The following is a 13,192-nucleotide window of genomic DNA, read 5'->3' as shown; positions in this document are numbered from 1 at the left end:
CAGTTAAACGTAATAATTACACGGTGGATACTGGAACTTGTGGTTGACTGGGTGACGTTCGTGGTTTTAAAACAACCCACCGTACCACAATGTTAATTGTGACCGGTGGCCCCAGGTCCTGCTCTACCGAGGACAACTGGGGATTAATCCCCCTGGGTGACAAGCTGGTGTCTCGGTATCCATGGCCGCAACAATATATATATATATATATATATATATATATATATATATATATATATATATATATATATATATATATATATATATATATGCACCACGGTGGAAGAAAGATTGATGTTCGTCTCTGTCTACAACTGGTAAAGGTATTTGAATGAGACAAAGAAGAGGAGACAGCACATTTCAACACGTCCTCGTATTTTGTGATACTTGAAGCAACACAAAGATAAAAGTCCACGGAAGGAGGACAAACATGATGGCAACTACGACATTAAAAAAAATTCAAGTATTTCATTTCATTTTACTTCCTCATTGAAACTGATAGAGTTTAATCTTTTCATTAAACCAGTCGCTGAACCAATGGGTCTTGTGCTTATTACTACAAATTGCACGACAGATTCAAATTCACATTCTCGTGCTTTGTTTATCCTTTCGAGTTCTCAGTCCTCCTACCTGAGCGTTTGATGCATTGTTGTTCCGGGTACCAGGCTCAGCAATTTAAACAAGCTTCTTGGTCTCTTCCAAACACGTCGATACATCCCTGGCATGCACCTCACTCACGCACATCGGGTCAAACATCCTGTTATTGTTTTCTGAGTTGGATTTGTTTTTCTCATTTGTGACGCTCGCATTTAACTTCAGCAATACTTCCTTTAAACTCATTTGGGTTATCTTGCGGTTGAAGAGCTCTGGTCAAGAGAAAGTTGAAAGTAAAACACCAACTCTATTTCAAGTTTTCAAACTGACATCACACTGCAGGGAACATTCATTGAATAATTAGAGCGGCAACAAATATCTGAACAATACTTACGAGAAGTGACACTTCTAATTGTGAGCAGTTAAGCCGGGTACCGAACAGCGCCCGTGCCGACGATGATGCCATCTCACACTGCCTGTTCCAATGATGACGCCATCATATATCAAACTATATTTCTCAGGGCTAGTCCGCCTGAAGAACTGCCACTTATAACTGCGAGTGGTAATTCTACTCCGTGAGCGCTTACAAAAATGCGAGCCACGAGGAATTAAGTTTGAGTATGATGTCATTGTTCATGCAGTTTGCCAGCCATATTGGACCGGCAGGAAACATTTGAAGATCTTTTTTTCTGGACTCGCTTCACCGATTGATGCAAAACTTTAAATATCTCATCCGCTACCCATGTGAAAAAAAAAAATGCATTGATCACAATGACATCATAAGTCACATGGTTTGGCAGGAATATTGGATTGAAAGAAAAACCTTTAAAAATCATTTTCTCTAAAACCACTTAACCGATGTTTTAGTGATCAATCTTATTGTCATATGTACCCAATGATGTACTGTCGGACCCCGCTATTCACGGGGAATACGTTCCTGAAAAATGCCGTGAATGTTGGGGCATTGTTCAAGAAAATTTATATTTATTTTTACATGGTCTGGGCTCATGGACAATTAATTACACAGAACAAATTACAACAACATAATAAAGGGAACAGCAGGAGAAAGGGGAACAACAGCAGCACAGAGGGAGAATGTAGATGGAAACGGGCAAACAAGGGATCCAGGTAACATTGAGGGGTAAGGGAGAATGCAAAGGGTGGACAATATGGATACATAAGCAAAATTGTGTTTGACTAGTTTGTGACTTTGTCAGGATCAGCTAATCGGGCTGCAGTTAAGCAGATCCAGTTTTGCACCTTTTTTTGTAATGCTTTGATGTTGGCTGATTTCCAATTTTCCGGGTGGATATAGGAAACAAGTCCTGAAGCGTTAAAAATAATAATAATAATAATAATAATAATAATAATATGAATATGCAAAGCACGAATGTTGAAGCAGGTCACACTTTGACCCACAGTTCACGAATCTGCGAATAGCGGGGGTCCGACAGTACCTCGTTTCATATCGGGAAGTTAAGCGGTTTCAGAGAAATAATTTTTAAATATTTTTGTTCAATCCAATATGGCTGCCAGACCATGTGACTGATTATATTTTAGTTGGCACCCTTGTATTCCCTAGCACAGTCAATATGCTTAAAGTTTTGCATCTATCTGTTCAGCCGTTTGAGAGAACATGATTATCAGTATATTATAGGTTTTACCTTCAGTCCAACATGAATGCCAAACCATGTGACTGATGCTGTTAAATTTTCAACATGTATTCCCCATGCCGAAGCCATGTATTAAGTTTCACATCGATCGATAAAGCGGTTCAAGAGAAATAATTTTAAGGTTTTCGTTCAACTCTATATGGCTGTCAGACCATGTGACCGATTATAATGTTTTCATCATCACTATTGTATCCACAAGGTTTGTGGATCATGTGTATGAAGTTTCACCTCGATCTGTCAAGCTGTTCAAAAGAAAAGAAAATTTAAGGTTTATTAATATATATATATATATATATATATATATATATATATATATATATATATATATATATATATATATATATATATATATATATATATATATATATATATATATATATATATATATATATATATATATATATATATATATATATATATATATATATATATATATATATATATATATATATATATATATATGGCTGCCAGACCGTGTGACCAATGAGGCTAAAATTTACACCCTATATTCTCCAAGACTAGTAGATCATGCGCATGAAGTTTCACATCAATCTAGTAAGCCATTCTGGAGAAGATTTTTGTAGGTTTAAATACATATAATATATAAATGGCTGCCAATCCGTGTCATCGATGACGTCAATTTTATTTTATTAAAGTTTCTATAAAGATGACCCTCGAATTTTCATACCGATCGGTAAAGCATTTGACGCATCCGATTACGTCATCATGAAGGCATCATCATCAAATGTTACCCATAATGCATTCCCGATGTGCAGAGTTTCAATTTTTCCGTTCACAGGTTTCAGAGTAGATGTCCAAAGTTTTTCCTTTTTCCCAACATCGTTGCCATACCATGTGACCTATGATGTCATCATTTATTTTTAATCATTAAAAAAAATTCTCCAAGGGAAGGTGCTCCTCTGTTGAAAGCTTCACATCGATAGTTCAAGCGGTTTGCAGAGAAAACAAATTTAATAAAATTACCCCCGTGTGGGGGTGACGGTCATCTCTGTAATACCACAAGTTCTCAATGTTCAGTTATGACCGAAGACTACTGCGCAGCTCGAACTACGCAGTTTGGTTAAAGATGACTCGGAATTTTTGCGCGCCCGCGAAATTATATTTTGAAAATAAATGCCGACGTTTACATTTCGGGTTTTGAAACTTTTGCACCTTCGGCGGAAAATGTATAAATATAAAAGGCTAAAAATGTGTTTTATATTTATATTTCATTTCTCCCTCCTTCCTTCTTTGCGAATCACATCGGCATTTTTGGCCATCTTCCAGATCACGTGACGATCAAACGGGAAGGAAATTCAAAAATCTGTCCAGTTAGATACAAGATAATATTTTTTACTATCATAATCAATAAACAGTTGCTGAATATCTTGTAGAATGGTAGACGAGACAGGTTTTGAAAATGGCGATTTTTATAACTTACATGACCTCGTGACCTTGACCCTTACCTTGAACCCGGACAAAAGTTATATCGTTGTGCAACATTCATCGACCTCTACCCACGTACCAAGTTTCATCAAAATCGGAAAGAAAAATTAACGGACGTACGGACGGACATTTGGTCCGGCTTTATTAGGTCATCTCGATAGAGATGACCGAAAAAGGAATAAACGTGCAAAAGTATGGTGAAAGAAGAAGAAGAAGAACAGAAACAATAGGGTTATACAATCACTTTGAATTTTGAAACAACTTTGGGGAAAGCCAGGATGGGTCAGTGGAGACTTATCCCAATTATGATAAACATCCGTGATGGTGCTCTTTCAAGAGAATACAATCCAGAGAAAGAGACAAACATCAAGCCAGCCATCCCATTATCTTTCAAAAAGAGGTGGCCAGTATGCTGTGCTCGATGCCCAAATTCCCGTGTACGGTACTACCCATTTTCACCAACAAAGGTGAGGGTCAACTCCTCGATGCCACACCAAGATCAATGGCAGCAACCACACCATCTGGACCGAGAGGTGATCTCTGATAAGAATGATTACGCAACCTCAAATAAAACGGACATCAAGCACGAGGTTAATGTTACCCTGCTTATTTGCTTTATTTATTTTTGTACAATGTTCTGAAAACAAGCCTGTACATCACAAAGGCTGTGGTAAAAGTGGCTGACCAAAAAAAAAAAAAATAAAATGCAACCTGAAGAAAGGTCAACGTCACATTCATGGATCACAAACGATTCACCCTGGTTATCAAACCTGGGAGTGTGTGTGTGTGTGTGTGTGTGTGTGTGTGTGTGTGTGTGTGTGTGTGTGTGTGTGTGTGTGTGTGTGTGTGTGTGTGTCTTTGGGGGGAAAGTGGGGGGGGGGGGGAGTGAGATGAAGAAAGAAAACAAGTTGGAGGGAATGACATTTCCTGAACTTCACTCTTACAAAGAATTATTTAATAAAGCACAAAAAAAAATAAAATACAACATGAAAAAGCAACACGTTGACCTTGTCAGAACACCAACCATCGTGCCTCGACTTGCCAATTTTGAAGGTTGCTATCAAATTTGGCGAAGCACGAAGTCACGAGTTCCTTTGTCCACCAAGTTTTGCCACGATGGTGCGATGGTGCGATTAATGTGATGGAGAAAATTATACCTGACATCCCACCAATTATCACCTGCAAAAACGAACGTTCATTGGAAGGAAAACTCGGTAAGATTATGTAAAGCAAACGGGAAATCACAACATGGAACACATGGAAAAGGGACATCTTCAACTTGGCACAGCTTGCAGGTCCAAACATCCTGCAAAAACAGCTTCCAGTTAGCTAACTCAAAGGCAACGAATTACAAGGACAAGCATTGCAGCAATAAGTCGCCATTTTTAACCACGTGACTGCCGTGCCGGCGAACGCAGAACAAATGGTGCCCGGAGTGGAGACCTTCCATCCGTGGGCTGGATACTGTGCCCATGTTGACAGCACAGCATGTGCAAGTTGGAAATAAAGCAAAAGCGACAAAAGGGTTTTTATCAAACATAATCTAGTCTGGTCCTTAACTCCCCTCGATACCTCACAGCATGTGGTGACACTAATCAGATTTGGGGATTAAAGCTGGCTTTCCTCCGAAATGGAACCCTCAGAAATGCGTTTGATGAACAGGAGCAAGTCCTGCTCTTCACGAGACGAGTCGAGTCCCGCCCAGCACCACCACCCCTCGATCTATCTCCACAATTTTTGAAAACAATGCAACGTTGTATTAAACTTTGTCAAATGCAAAAATAAAAATATAGTTACGTACAATAAAAAGATCGACAAGGTGGAAGATTTCTATTTGAACCGACAGACGCTAGCAAGTTCAAGATGCTGTGCTATTTTAAAATTAAAAAAAAAATTGATTATTTATTCATTGTCGAAACGTTTGGGTCCCAACAATTCGCAAGGAAAACCAGGACTGCGGTTGAAAAAAGTTCAACATTACGCAAATTGTGCTCAAAGCCAGGCCCAGCCTCAACCACCGAAGCTCAAGTCGTGAGCCGTCGTTCGGGCCCACCATCCGCAGGATGTGCCCACAAGTTTTCCCTCCAACACTTGCCAACTTTCGTGCAGGCCTTCATTCAGGCTTTGGTCGGTGCTCAGTCAGAATCAGAAAGAACGATGATCTCTTGAGGGTCGTACTGGGTACACACGCTCACCTGCAAAAACAAAGAAATCAAAGTAAAAGCTGATTAAAATAAATAAATAAATGTACACCACATTGAAAACATAACTTGAAATCTCGTTTTGGAAAAATGACAACAATTAACATCAATGGAACTGGCTGAGGAATTGACTGAAGACAAAGTTTTGCAAGCCAATGCCACGCTTCTTCATGTGATCGGAAAGACAGCGATAACCCTTTGGCAATTCAGAAAAAAAAACAAAAAAAAAAACATTCGATCTACAGCAATAAGCACGACAATTTGAAGTTATCTCGTTCCATCAAGTCGTGTCTGACTTGTGACATTCGTGAGTCATGGCAGAGACAGCTTGGTCACATCCTTTACTACATCCAGCCAGCACGTACAAAATCTGCCTCTTCCTCTTCTTCCCTAAAATATACCCAGCATGGTCGATTTCTCCAGACTTTCGTTTTCTACGTGCCTGATGTGTCCAACCTACAACAGTTTCTGTTTTAGCATCGGAGCTTCGAATGTACAGTGGCCTGCAAAACGATTCACCCCCTTCCAATGATGCCACATTTGGATGAATTACAAATTACTAGCAGATACCCGTCGTAGACGGGTATGGGGTACAGGACGGATCACAATACTTTCTTTGGATGTTTTGCGCCGCATTCAACAGCTCAGTTAATATTGGTGGCGTGTCTGGGTGCCCAAGGTAGCGTTTGAGACCGGTCACTTTAGAGTTTTAGCCTTGACACCTCGTGCCGGATGAGTAACACGAACGATTTGACATATTCATCGTTTCTATATTACCTCCATCAACAGATGAACAACATGGCAGGATAAAAGTCGTAAATCCCGAGTTGAATAAACGTCCTGAACTCATGGACTTGGTTAAGTAAAGCACGTCGCCTGAGACCCGTCCGTCGGTTTGCTGCCGAACGCTGCCGATTGTGACGTCATGGATTCCCTCTTTGAAAATTATATATATATATATATATTCGATTTTTTGAATCCGCTATCACCTGCGTACATACATGGAACACATAATGTGACGATTTCAGAAGTATGAACAGAATATGTTCAGAGAAAAGTGCGTTAGAAGTTCCAGGCTTACGCCCATTATATTATGATGTCGAAACTATTTTTCCAAATTAACTTTATTTTTCACAACTGAAGAGATCAAACTAAACACTTACAGTTAGTTGAATGTAGTTACATGTCAGGAATACCTGCAAAAAACATGTACAAATCAAAATTCACTGGTTGGAAAAGTATTCAGCCCCTGAGGTCAGTACTTGGTGGAAACACCTTGTGCAGCAACGACTGATTTCACAATCACTATACAAAGATGGTACAGACCTAACCAAAAAGACTCATAGCATTGTGAAGCTTTGCCACGTTTGATGGGGATTGTCGATGGACTGCAATCTTCAAGTTTCACTACAAATGTTCACTTGGGTTCAAGTCAGGACTTGGTCTGGGCCACTCAAGAACATTTATTTTCTTCTTATTCAGTGACTCCAGTGTGGCTCTAATGTTGTGCTTCAGATCATTGTTCTGCTGAAATGTGGATCTCCGACCCAGTTTCAGATTCATGGCTGACTCGAGCAAGTTTTCATCAAGGATCCTCCTGCACTTAGCAGTCCATTGTCCCTTCTATCCTGACAAGCTTGCCAGTCCTTGCTGATGGAAAGAAATACCCAGAGCACGATGCTGCCACCACCATGCTGCATAGCAGAGATTTGCAGCATTTAGATTGCGCCAGACAAAACGCTTTGAATTTAAACCAAAAAGTTCATTTTTTGATTCATCTGACCACAAAAGTTTCTTCCACATGCCTGCAGTAACATCAAGATGCTTTTCCGCAAACTCCATACGAGCATTTAGATGTCTTTTTAGCCGCGTCACCTTGCGAAGGCAGGCTCTAAGAAAGCTCCGCCTTGTTCTTCTTCTGGTGAAGACAAAACCTTTAGGACGTGGCTCTTGGACACATTTGTCCTTGTTCAGTAATGGCTTCCTTCTCGCCACCTGTCCATAGAGGCTAGCTTTGTGAGGGAACCGGATATTGTTGATTGATGAACACAGACATAGAGCCTTGCAAATCTTTCAGTGTCATTGTTGGATTTACAGTGACATCCCGAACCAGTTTCCTGTTTGCCCGGCTGCTGAGTTGAGATGGGCGAACTGATCTGGGTCGAGTCTGGATGGTATGATAAGTCTTCCACTTCTTAACGATGGATTTCACTGTCCGCAAAGGGATAATGAGTGACTTTGAAATCTTCTTATAACCCTCTCCTGAATGGTGCTTCTCCTCACTCTATGTCTGACGTCTTTGGAAAGCTCCGTGGTCGTCATGTTTGCCTTGTTGGTTGACAAGTGAGTTCCACAGTGAAACCACATAGGTAAGTGGGGGAGATTCATTTTTTTTTATTTAAACAAACCACTAATTATGTACAGGTGTACCCTATTACATTTATTTTGTAACCTTTCAATAGTTTATGCAGCTGAGAATCATATCATTTTTTTCTGTTAATCCAACTTTTTTTCTTTTTTTTTTCTTTCTGGTATGCCATGTCGAAGCTCGTGTAAGAGCCAATACACAAAAACATATAACAAGGCAGGAGACAAAAGGGGCAAGAGAGGAAAGCACAAAGTAGTGGGGAACAGAAACAATAGGGGATCTGTGGAAGGGAGAGGGATGGGTCAGGGTACACAGGATAAACAAGATGGACACTACAGGGACTTTCAGGAAAGAAAGCAGGGAATTTGAAGGAGGTGGGTTTGGGGTGGATTTGGATGGGGGAAGATATGAGATGGTGGTGAGCAGCTGTTTTGAAGACCTGGAGGGAAGACCAATTGCAGAATCTGAGTCGAGGTTTGAGCGCAAGCTCTCCACCTTGTCAGGAGAAAAGGACACAGAGTCCAGGGACAGTTGGGTGCGACTGGGTAAGTTGGGTACAAAACGTGATGGGTTTGGGACACAACATTTATCTGCAAACACCGAGTTTAGGCATTCTGCCTTTTCACATGCAGTGTTAGCTGTGTGGCCATTTGAGGTAAGGGAGGGGATGGAGGGGGAACATACACCAGAAACAGACTCAACTAGACACCACCAGGATTTGGAGGAGGGAGACAGGTTTGAGAGTTCAGGCTTGAGATTAGAAAGATGTCATTTTCTGGCTGTACTCAGAGTAGACATACACTTGTTCCAAGCTTTGTGGAAGAAACTGAGATTGCCTTCAGTAGGATTTGCCTTTCATGAGGTGAAGGCAAGTTGTTTCAGGACAACTGCCTCACCACAAGCTTCAGTGAACTATGGGCGGGAGGAAGGGTAGGACAACTGAAGACGAGAGGGGATAAATCTTCACGTGAGAGAGAGCAAGTTTCTTTGGAAAAAAATCCCAGGATGAATTGATGTCGGTGAAAGTAGAAATAGTGCAGAAGAATTGACAGAGTGGAGAAAGGAAGCGTTGCAACATATGGAATCTTTCGACACGGGATGAAAGAAGGGTCGGATTGAACACAATATTTTGAAGAAGAACCGGAAACAGAGGGGAAGTTGAAGCAATGTCGGAGACCGTGTTTTTTTTGTTGTTGTTGAAGATTAGGGAAGGGGGGGAGAGAGTAAAGGAAAAGGTCGTGAAGGTGTGTGGTGAATACCTTCACGATCAGAGAGGGATTAGCAGCGAAGAGGGGAGAGAAGGAAGAGTCGGTACAGGAAGTCACGTGGTTACGTGAGGTGTAAGGTGAGAAGGGCAAAGGTTTTTTGTCGTTGTATTTTTATATTTTAAGACATGAAACAGAGGGTATAGTTGGGAGGAATAAGAGGGTGGAGGAGAAAACGTGGAGAGAATAGAAAATGATGGGAATAAGAAGACAATACAAATATACATGATCGTGCACAGACGGGAAGATGGGTAGGCCTCAGAGAAACCCGATATGACAAGACCGACGAAAACTCACCAAATAGCACAAGTTTTGAAACAAACTGAATGAGGAACACACATTAAACACGGAGGCAACAAAATAAAGTCAAAACACAATAAACAACCACCGGAAACTTATCTTTGAGAAAGTCGGCAGAGACCCCCTGGAGAGAACCTGCCTTCGCCTCAAAAACCGGAAGTTATTCACATTTTACCTGCATTTTTTTGGCTTTATCACTTTGGAGTAGTTTGTAAAGACTTTATATTTGAAGCTTGATTTCAAAGCATCATGAAAAAAGTTCAAGCGGCATCAAAATGTGAAAACTTTGGAGGGGGGGGGGTGAATACTTTTGCAGGCCCCTGCACATGATGGTTTAATTTATTCAAGCACCGATTTGTTCGTTACCTTCGCCACCGAAGGTGGACGGAGGTAGTTTTCATCCATTTGTCTGTCTGTCTAATTGCACATGATTTCTCAAAAAGTTGTGAACGGATTCAGACAAAACGAGGTGGTCGAGTCGGGTAGGTGGACAATAAAAAGCCGATTCGATTTTGGTTCAGGTCCGGATACAGATCCAGCCCATCAGTGGGACACAAAACAAACTGTTCAACCTGTGGATGTATACACTCCAAGGAGTGTCGTTCTAGTTGCTTTTGCAGTCCATGGAGTTAACATTAATCTCCAACACGACATTTCAAAACTGTCAGTCTTCTTCCTTTCTCTCTTTTTCACCGTCCATGACTCACATCCATACATTACAACTAAATACCAGAGCATCCACCAGCCTCTTGGTTTGTATTGTCACTTCTTTGCCTTTCCAGATCTTTTGTCAACCCTGACATTGCTGATCTCTCACCAGTGCTTACCGTCAAAGTCATTTCTCCTCCACTTCAATCTTAGCACCCAAGGAGATTATACTTTCCACTACTTCCACGTGATTGTCCCCAAATCTGAACACATCAATCTTCTCAGTTGACAAGATTTTAGTCTTTTATTATTTTTATTTTTACGGTTGAAATAAAGAAGGGTGTAGTAAGTGCAAGTGACTGTGGTGGAATGTGCACAATGACCTTCGTGCTTGGAACAATGGGCTTGATGCTTGAGACACGTTTTGACTGCATCTGCAGCCAGCTTGAAGTCCTTGCACCCCTGTTTATGGGACTACAAGAGTTACCGTCAGAAAAGGAAGATGAGAGTGCAAGATCACAAAATAAGAATGTTTTACTTGTTACATTTAACAAAAACATGGCTCATACAAAGGTTAGTCGACAGGCAAATAAAGACATATCCATAACTTGGAGGAGCACGCATGCAGATTCGCAGATTTAAAAAAAAAAAAAAATTACAAAGAATCACGAGACAAAAACTCGCATTCAAATCAAAAAGGATAAATGAGTGTAAAGGAGAAAAATGATGGTCATCCGGACGTGTTGCATGACGACAACGGCAGTGCATGTCATTACGAGCAGTTGGAATCAAGAGAATTTTATTTACAACTACCAATGTCAGTATGAGATACAAACATTTTCTGATTTGCTTTTTATTTTTTTTATTTATTTTTTACCAATTTTGACATTTATCGCGAATGGTTTTGAAGCAAGTTTCAAGCAAACAAGAGCAAATGTCAACAAACCCAGTTTGCCTTTTCGTTTTCCCATCCGAACCACTGGGTCACGATGTGGGGACTGATGTTAAAATACCAGATACCATGCACTCGGTCGACCGTATCATCATCATGCACATTTTGACGACGTGAAGGAAGGTGTAATCTACACAACTTTGATTGATTCTGCAACTGAACCAGACGGCATCAGCTCACGTGTCATTAAAAAAATTGCTCTCAGACGTCGCTATATCTCTATATCTCATATATATGTATACATCTGCCCTTTTCACCCTAAAGTTTGCGCTCGGTCATCTTCCGTCTGCTTGCAAATCCACCAACATCACTGCATTACATAAAAAAAAAAAGACGCAAAAACATCAGAAAGTTCATGGAATCGAATCCGTCATCGCAGTTAAAATTAAATCTTTCCTTTTCTCCAACAACCTCATCTCAGATGATCAGTTTGGTTTCAGACCAGGTCACTCTACCTTGGACATGATGCTTCTACTCTCCCCACAATGGATGGAGGCCCTCAATGTCAGACATGAGATCAGGGCCGTCACTCTGGACATATCTCGTGCTTTTGATACAGTCTGGCATCTTGCCTTGCTCTCCAAACTCTTTGCCTGGAGCATCCAAAGCCACCTCCACAAATGGCTTACCGACTTCCTCGACTCTCATAACCAAATGTGTTGCTCTCAACAGAATCCTTTCATCTCCTCTTCCTGTCAAAGCTGGAGTACCCCAAGGCAGTGTTCGGGGCCCGGTCCTATTCCTGATCTTCATAAATGATCTATCTGACTCTGAAAAATCCCCTTTTATTTATTTGCTGACAACTCCACCCTCTGCCGTGACATCCCTCATCCTTCAGACAGGCAGGCTCTCTTTGGACCTTGAAAAACATTTTTTTTTTTTTTTAAGGTTCACAAGCTCGACAAACATTTAAAATACGTTTTTCTGACAAATCTCACACTCTCACTCTGAAAGGACTCGCTCACTATCTCGCTTCCTCCGAAAGGATCTGGCACACACACCCCCACTCCCGCTCCCCCACCCAATCTACTTTCTTAACAAACCTCTTAAGGAAGTTCAATCATTCAAACTCCTGGGTTTATCAGCCATGATCCTTCTTGGGCAAAACATTTCAAAGGTGGCCTCCAAAGCCAGCCACCGACCGGGCATCCTCCATCGTAAAAGTCCTTCTCCTATCCACCAACAAGGCCTTCATTTTTCTCCTTTACACACTTGAACTCTTATCCACCTACAATGGCAAAAAAAAATTTCCCACTCTGCAGGTATTTTAAAATGTGTGCATCTTGTGTTTCGATGTACATACATTTGTGAGCGTCTCCTGTAAAACTCTCAATACTTTTTGTCGTTTCTTCATATGAATGCGAGCATTTCATTGCCACAATTTCACAAATGCCCCACGTAGTTTTAAGGCACCAACTTGGGAACAAAAACTTTACGAAACTACACTGTACGATTCATCCTGCGTCTGTTTACCTTGGTTGGGGAGTCTCCGAGAAGCTCTTCACCTCTTCCACTTTCACGTGGCGAAGCACATCTGAGAATTGTCTTCGAAAGGCATTGCTGGTGACGTTGACTTTTGAGGCGATCGGATGCCTCTGACTCTCGCCGTACCGGATAAATGGTTTGCCATTATCATTGGAAATACGTGATGCCTCAACTCCAGAAGCCAGATTTTGATTGCGCCTGAACTGGAAACTTTGATAGCCGTGGTTCATTTCCCTGTTCACCTCGTGCCACGGCTGAAA

At 41.1% G+C, this 13,192-nt stretch overlaps 1 protein-coding gene across 6 annotated transcripts in view; it reads right to left on the bottom strand.

Moving 5' to 3' along the window:
- Positions 1-4,304: 4,304 nt before the first annotated feature.
- The window catches only part of LOC147035597 (uncharacterized), a 203,559-nt gene continuing 194,671 nt past the window's right edge, over positions 4,305-13,192 (bottom strand). For 4 of the 6 annotated variants that reach the window (XM_085844903.1, XM_085844928.1, XM_085844936.1 and 1 more), the window contains 3 exons: positions 12,921-13,186; positions 10,879-10,969; positions 4,305-5,908 (listed from right to left, as the gene is read on the bottom strand). In XM_085844903.1, coding sequence (XP_085701029.1) covers positions 5,849-5,908; positions 10,879-10,969; positions 12,921-13,186 — 417 coding nt within the window. In that variant the 3' untranslated portion in view covers positions 4,305-5,848. The remainder of the gene's footprint in view (positions 5,909-10,878; positions 10,970-12,920; positions 13,187-13,192) is intronic. The other 2 variants (XM_085844912.1, XM_085844919.1) reach the window with 2 other exon arrangements.

This window comes from Eptatretus burgeri, chromosome 1 (assembly GCF_056783735.1).
Source record: "Eptatretus burgeri isolate ZD-2024b chromosome 1, Ebu_testis_v1, whole genome shotgun sequence".
In the NCBI taxonomy this organism is placed as follows: Eukaryota; Metazoa; Chordata; class Myxini; order Myxiniformes; family Myxinidae; genus Eptatretus; species Eptatretus burgeri.
The sequence above is the reverse complement of the archived record's forward strand: the minus strand, read 5'-3'. Positions and strand labels throughout refer to the sequence as shown.